Below are 12,318 nucleotides of genomic sequence, written 5' to 3' on the forward strand. Positions count from 1 at the left end.
ACACATCTAATACTTAGGTGTATGCCAAGTCATTCCTATTCTATGGAACAGTGTTAGAAGTATTTTAATGAGGTCTGACTAACACTACATTAGAACAGAACAGCAACAATGTTCAGTGAAATCAGAGCAGAGAAGAAGGTTGTGGAAAAACAGCACAGCCGTTTGCAAGTCTACTCTGAAGTAAGTTTCTAATGAGTTCCATGGGATTTACTTCTACGTAACTCTGTATAAGACCAAAGTCTAAGGCTGTTACAAACAAGGTACGCAAGGTTAGTAAAATAAAATAAGTTCAACTACAATATGTTAAAACAATATCTACATATTATGGGATCCATAGAAATATAACTTTGAGTCGCCTGTTTAGTAGCAATTATTTGGGCACTGTCCTGAAATTTATCCAGGAGTAGTGTGCAGAGGGATAAAACACACTTTGCTACAGATGAGCAAAAGGTATAGTCTTAACTTTTTTCTTTTATATTAGCATCCTGCTTCACTGCAAAATCCTCATGAAATAGTAACAGGTTGAATATCAGGAAAGCAGAGGATCAGAGTAAGTCAGTTTACACAAGGCAAGATATTAACTAGTAGAATACAATAAGGATACATAGAGAGACCAGTGCTATTTAAATTACAGTTGTGCCCCACAATACGAATGCCTCGCAAGACGAAAAACCCGCTAGACGAAAGGGTTTTCCGTTTTTCGAGGCGCTTCGCAAGACGAATTTCCCTATGGGCTTGCTTCGCAAGACGAAAACGTCTTGCGAGTCTTGCGATTTTTTTCCGCTTTCCCCCCCTTTTTCTAAGCCGCTAAGCCGCTAATAGCGCTAAGCCGCTAATAGGGTTGCTTTGCAAGACGAAAAAAACGCTAGACGAAGAGACTCGCGGAACGGATTCTTTTCGTCTTGCGAGGCACCACTGTAATTTTAAAAATCTGCAGTCAAGGCTGAGCACTGAGGTAGTGAAGTCTGCAGAAAACATAAAACCATTCCAGATGGTGAAATCCTATCTTTTCAGACAGTGTGAACTAGTAGGTGAGGAATCAATTCTGACCATCAACAGTTTGGTTTTGGTAAAATATCAGAAGCTTATGCACAAACCCTGCTCACTAAGTGTAAGAAACAGCAGGCAGTGGCCTTTGGTGAACTGGCAAATGGAGGATCTGTATTCTTCTAGTCTAAAAAAGGGGTGTTTGTCCTGCAATTTTCAAAGATCTCAGAAGCCCGCTCTATAGTAACTCGGAGCAGAGCTTTTTAGTGTGGCTGCTCCTGTTCTGTGGAATAGCATTCCTGTTAAGAAGCAAAAGGCACCTACTTTTTAGAAACAACTGGAGACCTTTCTTAAGCTGGATAAATGAGTCTTTACCATGAGTGTCCACTGGTTAGGGTTTTAGTTTTGTTTTAAATATATTTGTTGTTCTGTGTTTTTAACGGTTTCACTTGTCTTATGTGTGAATCGCCTTGAGATGGTGGGTTACAACAGGATTAATAATAATGATTAATTATTGTAATAATAGCAACAATAATAGGAGCACACAACTTTGTGTGAGTGGTCTTGGGTTACACTGCCCATATGAGCAGTGTTTTTGTGCCGGCAACATGTCATTGGAATTAACCAAGTCAAAAAATGGAAAGGGGATGTTTGCTAGGCCATGATTCGAAAATGTGTGTATAGGAAAACTGGGAGTAAAAATCTATAAAAATACTTACCATAAATTACAAAAAACAGGGTGATATCCAACATTAGTTAATGGGTCTACACAGAATAAACACTGGATGACACACACAATCCACCAAGACAATATTTTAATTGCCAAAAGGCTTTAAGTTTGATGTGCATGTATAGCACTGGATATGTTCCAAATAAATTTCTCATACACAAAGTATGCCAAACTAGCTCAGTGCCAGGTTAGTTCTATAATGGATATGATGTCGGCAAATGTTTGGCAAATGATGCTGTTATCCTTTCAATCAGACTTCCAATTCTTGTAAACTGCAAGAATAACCCAGAAAATTGTTATATGGCCTCATGTTCAAGTGACATGTTGAGTTGGAATCCACATTGCAACACATTTGCCCAAGCCCTGACAATGATCTCCATGGGTAGCAGAATTGTCAATAAGAGTCCTGCACTGACTGACAGTGTAGTGTAGTGTAGTGTAGTGTAGTGTAGTGTAGTGGTTAGAGTGCTGAACTAGGACTTGGGTTTGACTCCCTACTTAGTCATGAAGCCCACTGGGTGACTTGGGCCAGTCTCTTGCCTTATCTAACCTCACAGAGTTGTTGTGAGGATAAAGCAGAGAGTCGGAGAAGTTTGTATGCCACCTTGAGCTCTTTGGAGAAAAGGTGGGATATAAAATTGATTACTGTTATGTAAGGTTAATGACTTGGCATACCCATCCTACAGACTGAGACATTTGTTTTCATCAAAGAAGTACATTCAAGGGCATGCAAAGTTATCACACTGGAGTTAATGAGCTAACCTGTGGCACCTGGAAGGAGGGGACCAAAAGTTCACCAAGGCCATCATTAGAATGGGGAAACATCAATATGGTTAGATATGTCAATAAGTTAAACGCTTTCACAGTGATCCATCTAAAATTCCTTCTTGTATATTATGAATAGACCAAACTATTATAATCCATAGAATTTTTAAAACAACTGATTAAACTAAGAGAGTTCAGTTTTGTAGGATGGGATGAAATGACACATTAGGAATTCTCACACCAAAAAGCAAGACCATGTAAGAACTGGAGGAAGTCCTTTACTGAATTATGTTATCAATTGCAATAACTCATCTAATTATCTACAATTATAATGAAGATCAATAGATATCCAATGCATCCATTGATCTTTGTCCAAGAAACATGATTACACTGGTCAACTGCATTGTGATAATATATTACAGCAGTGTGGGGGACCTTTGACCTTCCAGATGTTGCTGAACTACAACTCCCATCATCCCTTGCCAATGGCATGCTTGCTAGGGCTGATTGTTGTAGTTCAGCAACATCTGGAGGGCCAACAACCCCTCACTCCAGTGTTACAGAGACAGTATTTAAACCATTCCTGCCCATTCAGGAGTCCTAAAATGTGGATTGACTTGAACAGTATAACAATTTGGTCTACCCAGACTGGGACATGCATGGTGGTGTGAGATGGATGTTTCATGTTGTACAGTACAGTCCACATGCAATACAAACCAAGATGGTGGGAACAAAGCCACTGAGCCATTACTGGTGTTTTCCTATCAGTCACAACCTAAAGAGACTCCTTCTCTCCTGCTCAGTGTGAAACCAATTTAGGCTCGTATCTGTTTTACTCAGGATTATGTATATGTATTTGGGGAAGGTGGTGGTGGTGAGGAAAACAACATTTTCCGTCAGGGTAAATCGAATCCTCCTGAATCCATATGAACTTGCCTATCAATGAAGATCTGTTCATGAGGCTCCTATCCAAGTGCCCCCACCTTTAGAAGTAAGGGAGCAATACCCAAGATCTGCTGGGATGAGTGAAGCTTGAAATAGGTGGATCTTTGGTTGAGCCTGGGCTCAGCCGGGGTTCCCAGCTCAGCCAGAGATATGCCAGTGTAAGTCCTCCACCCTGGCTCAACGAGCTGAGCTGAGGTCCCCAAAGTCCCCCCAAAAAGTGTGGTGGGGAATGGCAGAGGTGATTTACCCCCATTTCCCCTTCCGGGTACGATTGTATGTATGCAAAGATTGGTCACATTCTGGCACAAAGTTAAGATTTGTTTATTTGTCCAGGCATGTTAACTTTTGCAGGATGATTAATGCTAAAGCTGTTGTGTTGTTTTCAGGTGCTTTGTTTGTTTGATGGTTGTTATTTTACAATTTGGTCTGCTGCTTTTATTCTGTGCTGTGTACCCTGGCTTGGTGTCTGTACTTATGAAGGGCAGGTGATAAAATACCTTTAATAAATAATTTCTGCTAGCAAACAACAAGTAATTCCCACCCAAATAAGACTTCCAACTGTTGCGCATTCTGTTCTGCCCATTTCTATTTCCTGAGGTTCCATCTGGTTTTGCCCAGACATTTTTGAGCCATAGTGGCTTATAAAAATGTCCTGGATTCTATCTATTTAAACCTAAATCCTGTTTTTGTGTGGCACCATTGTCAAACAGAGCCAGTGTGGCACAGAGGATAGAAGTTTTGGCAGTGGCGTAGCATGGGGGGTGCAGGGGTGGCCGGCCGCACCAGGCGCAACATCTGGGGGTTAGGGTTAGGGGGTGCAAATCCATGGGTTAGGGGGCGCAAATTACTTGCCTTGCCCCGGGTGCTGACAACCCACGCTACGCCACTGAGTTTTGGACTAGGGACTTGGGAGATCAGGGTTCAAATTCTCACTCAGCTATGAAGCTCACTGGGTGGCTTGGACCAGTCATTGCCTCCCAGTCTTGTTTACCTCACAGGGTTGTTGTGGTGATAAAATGTGGAGAAGGAGAACCATGTACACCACCATGGGAGGAAAGATGGGGGTATACATATAATTAATTGATGATAAACCAATAATCCTTAATTAATAAGTAATAGAACACACACCTGTCTGCCATTTAGAAAACCATGATGGACAATGGCTACAGCAACAACTAGGTCATGGTTTGCCAGCTCCACTTGTTGTCGGTTTTAATGGAGTGTTTTGGGGACACAGAAAACAGTATGGAAGATATAGTAGCTTTCCCATCTTTTGCCAAAGAATGTTCCAGTCATTATAGAAATTTTTGTTGGACACCCAATATCAGCTCAGTGGCATTCACCCATCAAATGGGAATTATCAGTTCCAGAATTAGTACATGGTAGGTCAGCAAACAAGACGAGAGGGCATAGAAGGATGAAGATGATGCAGGGGTGTACTGAATATCCGTCGGGAGTTGTGGGACGTGATGGAGCATGGATGAGCATACATGACATGAAGATGAATGAAACCATGATAAATTCTGATCATGCTGTGCTGCTAACATGGATTTGATTTCCATAGGTCTTGCGGACAGTGCATATTATTATGTTGTTGTGCACAAGATGGATTTGTTTTATCATGTGGCACCATGGTGCAGGGATGTTTGGCAGATGCAATTAAAAGTTGATTTGGGTGCTTGGCTGGATGATTGCCGTGATGACATGCGGAGGCTTATTTCAAGTAGGCAACATTTTGCAGACAGGTTATCAGTTAGGTGCTCTTTTGTTTTCACTCTTGACATGGGTACCTCTGGTTACTAACTTAATTCGTTCCGGAGGTCTGTTCTTAACCGAAACCATTCTTAACCTGAGGTACCACTTTAGGCACCATGCGATTTCTGTTCTCATCCTGAGGTAAAGTTCTTAACTCGAGGTACTACTTCCAGGTTAGCGGAGTCTGTAACCTGAAGTGTTTGTAACTCGAGGTGTTTGTAACCCGAGTTACCACTGTACTTTCAGGTAACCTCTCATGGTAAATTAAGGATACCCAGAAGACATCAGGTGAGTGTATTGCAATTTCAGCCGAACAGTATACAAGTATACTGTTCCAACAGACCAATAACCTGTCAGCAAAATGTCTGTTGAATTTTCTCTTTCTTACCTGGCCTCCCTGGTATGCCTGGTTGCCCAGGGCTTCCCTTAGGCCCTTCTGAAGGTGGTCCTGGCAGCCCTGGAGAGCCAGGGGAACCTGGAAGGCCACGGAATCCTGGACTGCCTGTTTCTCCCTTCAGACCAGGGGCTCCTGGAGGTCCTGAGGGTCCAGATAAACCCGAGTCACCCTTTTGACCTGTTTAAGGGTGGGGGAAGAAAAGAGAGCATGTTTATAGATGCACTGCAATGTTTCAGTTATCAATACTGTATACTAAAGGCAGGCAGACATCAAGCTTGCAGGACCTACATTCCCACCCCCGGATCCTGAGATCCATTGGGCGGAGGTAAAGTGCAAAATAGGGTTCTGAGGCACACAGAAGAAAACCTTATCCCAAGTGAAAGCTGGTCCATTAAAGAGGATACTGCCCCACCAATCATAGTCTGTGCCCACCCACCCATCTTCTTTCTTGCAACCAGTCAGAGGTTTTTCTGCTAGTCAGTGACTGAGGTCCCACCCAGTGCTTTTTTTCTAAAAAAATGTTAAGGGGTACTCTCATTTTCCTACTCATACTGAAATACTGTCCCTCAATGAGGCCTAACTTAAGATTCACAAAATGTTTAGGTGTATGCATGGCCCTGTGTCCCCCAGAAAAAAGCACTGATCCCACCTGCCCTGTCCATTTCAATAGACACCAGCTGTAATTTCTTATACCAGGTCAGATTATGTGTTCATGTTACTAAGAATAATCTCATTGAATAGTAATGGTTCTCCAGATTCCCAAGCAGAGGTCTTTGCTACCTGATCATTTTTTAACTGGAGAAATCCATGATTGAACCTGGGACCTTCTGCATGCAAAGCATGTGTCCTGCCACTGAGCTATGATCCCTCTCTTTCATGAATGAAGAAAAATAAACTTTGCCTGAGAGTCCTGGGAGTCCAGGAGGTCCGGGGCGTCCAAAACCTGGTTGACCTAAAATACACAATCACCATAGACAGGTTAGTTATAGATCTGTGAATGCAGTACTTGCTGCTAGAGGCAAACACTTTAAACCAATGAGTGCATCTACGGCAGAACTGCCACCTCAAGTGTTTGCATCAGAAAGAGAAAAGAAAACATTGTAAGAGATGGAAGGTGCTGACCTGGTTCGCCTTTCTGTCCTGCTGGTCCAGGAATGCCATCCCGTCCAGGCTGTCCTTTTTCCCCTACAAGGCCGGGAGGGCCAGGGTGGCCAATGTCACCTAAGAATAGTAGAAAGAGTATATTACAAATATTGGATTTCATTACTGATCCTCATTTTATAACCTATGGATGCATTCTGAACAGCTACCAAAATAATGAGGACATAGGCATGGCCTGCTGGATCAGACCAGTGGTCCATCTAGTCCAGTTTCCTTTCCTGGCAGGGGCCAACCAGATGCCTGTGGGAAATCTGCAGGCAGGATACAAGCACAACTTCCCCCTCCTATGGATTCCAGCAACTGGCATTCAGAAGCATTTCTCCCTCTGCCTGTGGAGGCAGAACATAGGCATGGTGGTAAGTAGCCACTGATAGCCTTGTTCTCCCACGAATTTGTCAGATCCTCTTTTAAAGCCATCTATGTTGGTGGCCATCACTGCCTCCTTCAGCAGTGAGTTCCATCATCTTCACTATGCGCTGTGTGAAGAAGCATTTTCTTTCCTAGTGTCTATAATTTTATAATATTATATTATTTCATTATTTTATTTTTGCTTGGGGTGGGATAAGCACTGAGTCAGCACTATTGTTCCTTGTTTTGCTTTGTTTTGTTTTGTTCTGTTTTGTTTTATTATTATTATTATTCTGTTAAATTATTATTTAGTTTGTATTTTGCCTTTTAAGGGGGAGGGTCATGGCTGCCTGGGAGTGGGCCTCAGCCAATAGATTGGGTGGGGCAGGTTCCACAGGGGGAGATGTATTGGGACACCCGATCTCGGTGATCACGGGCAGGAGGAGGAGTTATGCTAAGACCAGACCATGTCATTACCGAGGAGGCAGGTTTAGTCGTTGTTTGAGGACTATCCCTGCCTCCAGGTCTGGTCCTGACCGGAAGGATACAGTAATCAGCAAGGGAAACCCACATGACCTGAAAGTGTTGCTGTGCAATGCCAGGTCAATGATGAATAAAACCACTGCCATCCACGACCTGATTGTGGATGGAGGATTTGACCTGGCATGTGTGACAGAGACCTGGTTGGATGAGGCAGATGGGCCTGTCCTTGCCGCTGCTTGCCCACCAGGTTTCTCTTACGCACAGCAACCCAGGTCATGTGGGCGGGGAGGGGGGGTTGCAGCGATTTTTAGGAAGTCATTAGTCTGCACCAGGCGTCCTATTGGGAAGACCCAGTTTTCTGAGTGCATGTTCTGGAAGTTGGGCAATAGGGGCAGTACAGGATTCCTACTGGTGTACCGACCTCCCCGCTGCACCAAGGATTCCCTGCCCGAGCTGCTTCAGGTCGTGGCGGATATACTCCTGGAGACACCTAGCTTGGTTGTCCTGGGGGATTTTAACATCCATGCCGACATGACCTTACAAGGGGCAGCTCGGGACTTCGTGGAAAGCATGGCCTCCATGGGGCTGTCCCTGAATAAGTCTGGCCCAACTCATAGCCACGGACATGCCTTAGACCTGGTGTTTACCTCTACGGATGTTGGTGATCTGACATTAACTAAAAGCGAAACAAAAGAAGTGCCATGGTCAGATCACTTCCTGGTGCAACTGGACTTCTCCGCAACCCTTCCCCTCCGCAGGGAGGTGGGACCGATTCGGATGGTCCGCCCCCGCCACTTAATGGATCCAATTGGCTTCCAGAGAGTGGTAGGGGATGCTTTATCCCAAGTTGATGGCCTTTCAGCGGATTCCCTGGTGGCACGCTGGAATGCGGAGTTAACCAGGGCTATTGACTGTCTGGCTCCGAAGCGCCCTCTCCGATTGCATGGAGCCCGGACAGCCCCGTGGTTCTCCCCGGAGCTGAGGGTGATGAAACAATCGTTGAGACGGCTAGAGCGCCGGTGGCGGAAAACTCATTCTGAATCAGACCGGACACGGGTTAGAGCTCAACGTCGAGCCTACCAAGTGGCAATGGCGACGGCGAAGAGGGCCTTCTTCGCCGCCTCCATTGCATCTGCAGAAAACAGCAGCAGGAGACTTTTTCAGGTGGTTCGCAGTTTATCTGAACCACCTGTACCACCGGGGCCTGGTAGGGACCCCAAGATCTCCTGCAATGCTTTTGCAAAGTTTTTTGCAGATAAAATCGCTCAGATTCAGAAGGAAGTAGACTCCACAGTGGGAGCAGGGCCAGGGCGGGAGAGTGCTAGAGTTCTGTCTGGTCCTGTTATATGGGATCAATTCCAATCTGTTACCTCCGAGGATGTGGACAGGCTGCTTGGACGAGTGAAACCGACCACCTGTCTTCTTGATCCTTGCCCATCCTGGCTGATAAAAGCGAGCCGGGAAGGGCTGGGCGATGGGCTTTGCGGGGTGGTGAATGCTTCCCTCTGTGAGGGAGCCTTCCCAGACCCGCTGAAAGAGGCGGTCATTAAACCGCTTCTTAAAAAAACATCTTTAGACCCGGCCAATTTGGCCAACTATCGCCCAGTCTCAAATCTTCCATTCTTGGGCAAGGTGATTGAGCGGGTGGTTGCTGAACAACTCCAAGCACGCCTGGAGGAAACGGACCATTTGGATCCCTTCCAATCGGGATTCAGGCCTCACCATGGGACTGAAACTGCCTTGGTCGCGCTGGTTGATGATCTCCGGCGGGCTAGGGACAAAGGTGAGAGCTGTTTCCTAGTTCTGCTGGATCTCTCAGCGGCCTTTGACACCATCGACCATAACATCCTTCTGGACCGTCTAGAGGGGCTGGGAGCTGGGGGCACTGTTATACAGTGGTTCCGCTCCTTCCTCCTGGGCCGTGTTCAGAAAGTGGTGGTGGGGGATGAGTGTTCAGACCCTTGGGCCCTCACTTGTGGGGTACCTCAGGGTTCCGTCCTCTCCCCCATGCTTTTTAACATCTATATGAAGCCGCTGGGAGAGATCATCAGGGGGTTTGGACTGGGTGTTCATCAGTATGCAGATGACACCCAGCTCTACCTCTCCTTTAAATCAGAACCAGTGAAGGCGGTGAAGGTCCTGTGTGAGTGCCTGGAGGCGGTTGGAGGTTGGATGGCGGCTAACAGATTGAGGTTGAATCCTGACAAGACAGAAGTACTGTTTTTGGGGGACAGGAGGCGGGCAGGTGTGGAGGATTCCCTGGTCCTGAATGGGGTAACTGTGCCCCTGAAGGACCAGGTGCGCAGCCTGGGAGTCATTTTGGACTCACAGCTGTCCATGGAGGCGCAGGTTAACTCTGTGTCCAGGGCAGCTGTCTACCAGCTCCACCTGGTACGCAGGCTAAGACCCTACCTTCCCGCGGACTGTCTCGCCAGAGTGGTGCATGCTCTGGTTATCTCACGCTTGGACTACTGCAACGCGCTCTACGTGGGGCTACCTTTGAAGGTGACCCGGAAACTGCAATTAATCCAGAATGCGGCAGCTAGACTGGTGACTGGGAGTGGCCGCCGGGACCACATAACACCGGTTCTGAGAGATCTGCACTGGCTCCCAGTACGTTTCCGAGCACGATTCAAAGTGTTGGTGCTGACCTTTAAAGCCCTAAACGGCCTCGGTCCTGTATACCTGAAGGAGCATCTCCACCCCCATCGTTCAGCCCGGACACTGAGATCCAGCGCCGAGGGCCTTCTGGCGGTTCCCTCATTGCGAGAAGTGAGGCTACAGGGAACCAGACAGAGGGCCTTCTCGGTAGTGGCGCCCGACCTGTGGAACGCCCTCCCATCAGATGTCAAAGAGATAAAGAATTACCTGTCATTCAGAAGACATCTTAAGGCAGCCCTGTTCAGGGAAGTTTTTAATATGTAATGCTGTATTGTTTTTAACACTGATTGGGAGCCGCCCAGAGTGGCTGGGGAAACTCAGCCAGATGGGCGGGGTATAAATAATAAATTATTATTATTATTATTATTATTACTATGAGAGAGGGAGAAAAACATTTCTCTGTCCACTTTCCCCATGCCAGGGCATAATTTTATAAACTTTTATCATGTCGCTTCTTACTCACCTTTTCTCTAAACTAAAAAGTCCCAAACACTGAAACCTTTCTTCATAGGGGAGAGTCACTCCATCCCCTTTCTGAATGCTTTCCAACTCTACAATATCCTTTTGGAGGTGAGGTGAGCAAAACTCAGTACTCCAAATGTAGCTGCACCATAGATTTGTTTATGATCCATCTTTACCTTAAGACCGTTTGCTTCAGCGATCAAAACATTCCCCTTACTTTGGTATATGCAGAGAACTATAAAACCTACTTGAGGGGTGAAAATGCTCAGTTCCATCCATGGCTGGATTAACAGCATTTTATAAGAGCCAAGTAATCTACCGGTACTTCAAGATAGCTCACAAAATTTGCCCTTGGATTTGACAGTTCTCAATCTTGTTTCTGGGGTACTGTCAATGCATTACTTATCCATCAATATTCCCCTTTAAAAATTAAGGATATTGGTTTTTTAGTTTTTTAAAAACCCTATAATATATTAGATTTGTTTCAATAAAACATTATAGTCCTTTATTACCCTTACCAAGCCCTACTGGCTGCCCTCTACGCTCGTGTCTTTTGTTGGTGTTATAGCATTTTCATTTCTGATGTTCAGTTGCTTGGTGTATATTGCTGTTACATGTGCAGTTTGACTGAGTTCTTATGGATTCATAGAGGTGGAAGGAACCTCAAACACCATCTAGTCCACCCTGGCTAACACTGGAAAACTACTGCTACAGCATCTCCAGTAGGAGGACCATCTAGCTTCTGCTTAAAAGTCTGTAACAAAAGTGGGTCCATCACTGTCCACATCTCCCCCTGTTAAACAGCTTGTACCACCAGAAAGCTCTTCATGTCTATTTCAGCTAGTTATGTCCAAATCAAAAATCTTTATTATTATGGTCAATGACCAGCATTAAGAGTAATGTCCATCCACTTCAATGGGTCGTTGGAGACAGCCCATTGTTTGGGCTCTTGTCCAGACTAAACATATTCAGCTCCTTCAACCTTTTCCTCATAGATTTGGTCTTCAGGCCCCTCATGTTTTTGTCACCATTCTCTGGCTATATGCCAATTTGTCAACAAGCTTCATAAACTGTGGTGCCCGGAACCTGACACAGTACTCAAAACTGATCTCCCCATCTCCTTTCACTTTTGATAAAGATTGCTGATGCCACCAATTCAGAGCACACACAAAAATAATCAAAGCTTGGTTAAATAGCAGCACACAAAGGAATTCTGATATGATCACACCATTGTATCATAATTTCTTTGTGTTCTGCAATTCAATCCTTGTGCACATGGTCAAGTATGCCTCAGTAATCTGTTAAAAAAGAAAAAAGGCACAAACTGAAAACTGTAGCAAACTGCACATGCCGGTTAAAATATCGATTTTAGAAATTCCCCAATTTAAACCAGAAGGCAGCAGCCTTTGAGTATGAGGCAGAAGGAACCCAGAACATAATGGAACAGAAAAAATAAGTTCATTTCTGTTTCCAGCTTAAGCTCTGAAACTACTATACTAAATAAGCTTTCTATGCCTTCAAATTTGCTCTTATTGAATATCTAAACTCTTTAATGTGTATAAAACTAGTAAAGAACTATCAACAGTATTATTATTTTATTGTGAGCATTAAATATCTCAAAATG

At 44.9% G+C, this 12,318-nt stretch overlaps 1 protein-coding gene across 2 annotated transcripts in view; it reads right to left on the reverse strand.

Annotated features, from left to right (window-relative positions):
- COL4A5 (collagen type IV alpha 5 chain) overlaps nt 1–12,318 on the reverse strand; it is a 143,705-nt gene that overhangs the window by 16,342 nt on the left and 115,045 nt on the right. For both annotated transcript variants that reach the window (XM_079961595.1, XM_079961596.1), the window contains 3 exons: nt 6,702–6,800; nt 6,481–6,531; nt 5,571–5,756 (listed from right to left, as the gene is read on the reverse strand). In XM_079961595.1, coding sequence (XP_079817721.1) covers nt 5,571–5,756; nt 6,481–6,531; nt 6,702–6,800 — 336 coding nt within the window. The remainder of the gene's footprint in view (nt 1–5,570; nt 5,757–6,480; nt 6,532–6,701; nt 6,801–12,318) is intronic.

The sequence above is a fragment of the Podarcis cretensis genome (assembly GCF_951804945.1).
Source record: "Podarcis cretensis genome assembly, chromosome: Z".
NCBI lineage: Eukaryota > Metazoa > Chordata > Lepidosauria > Squamata > Lacertidae > Podarcis > Podarcis cretensis.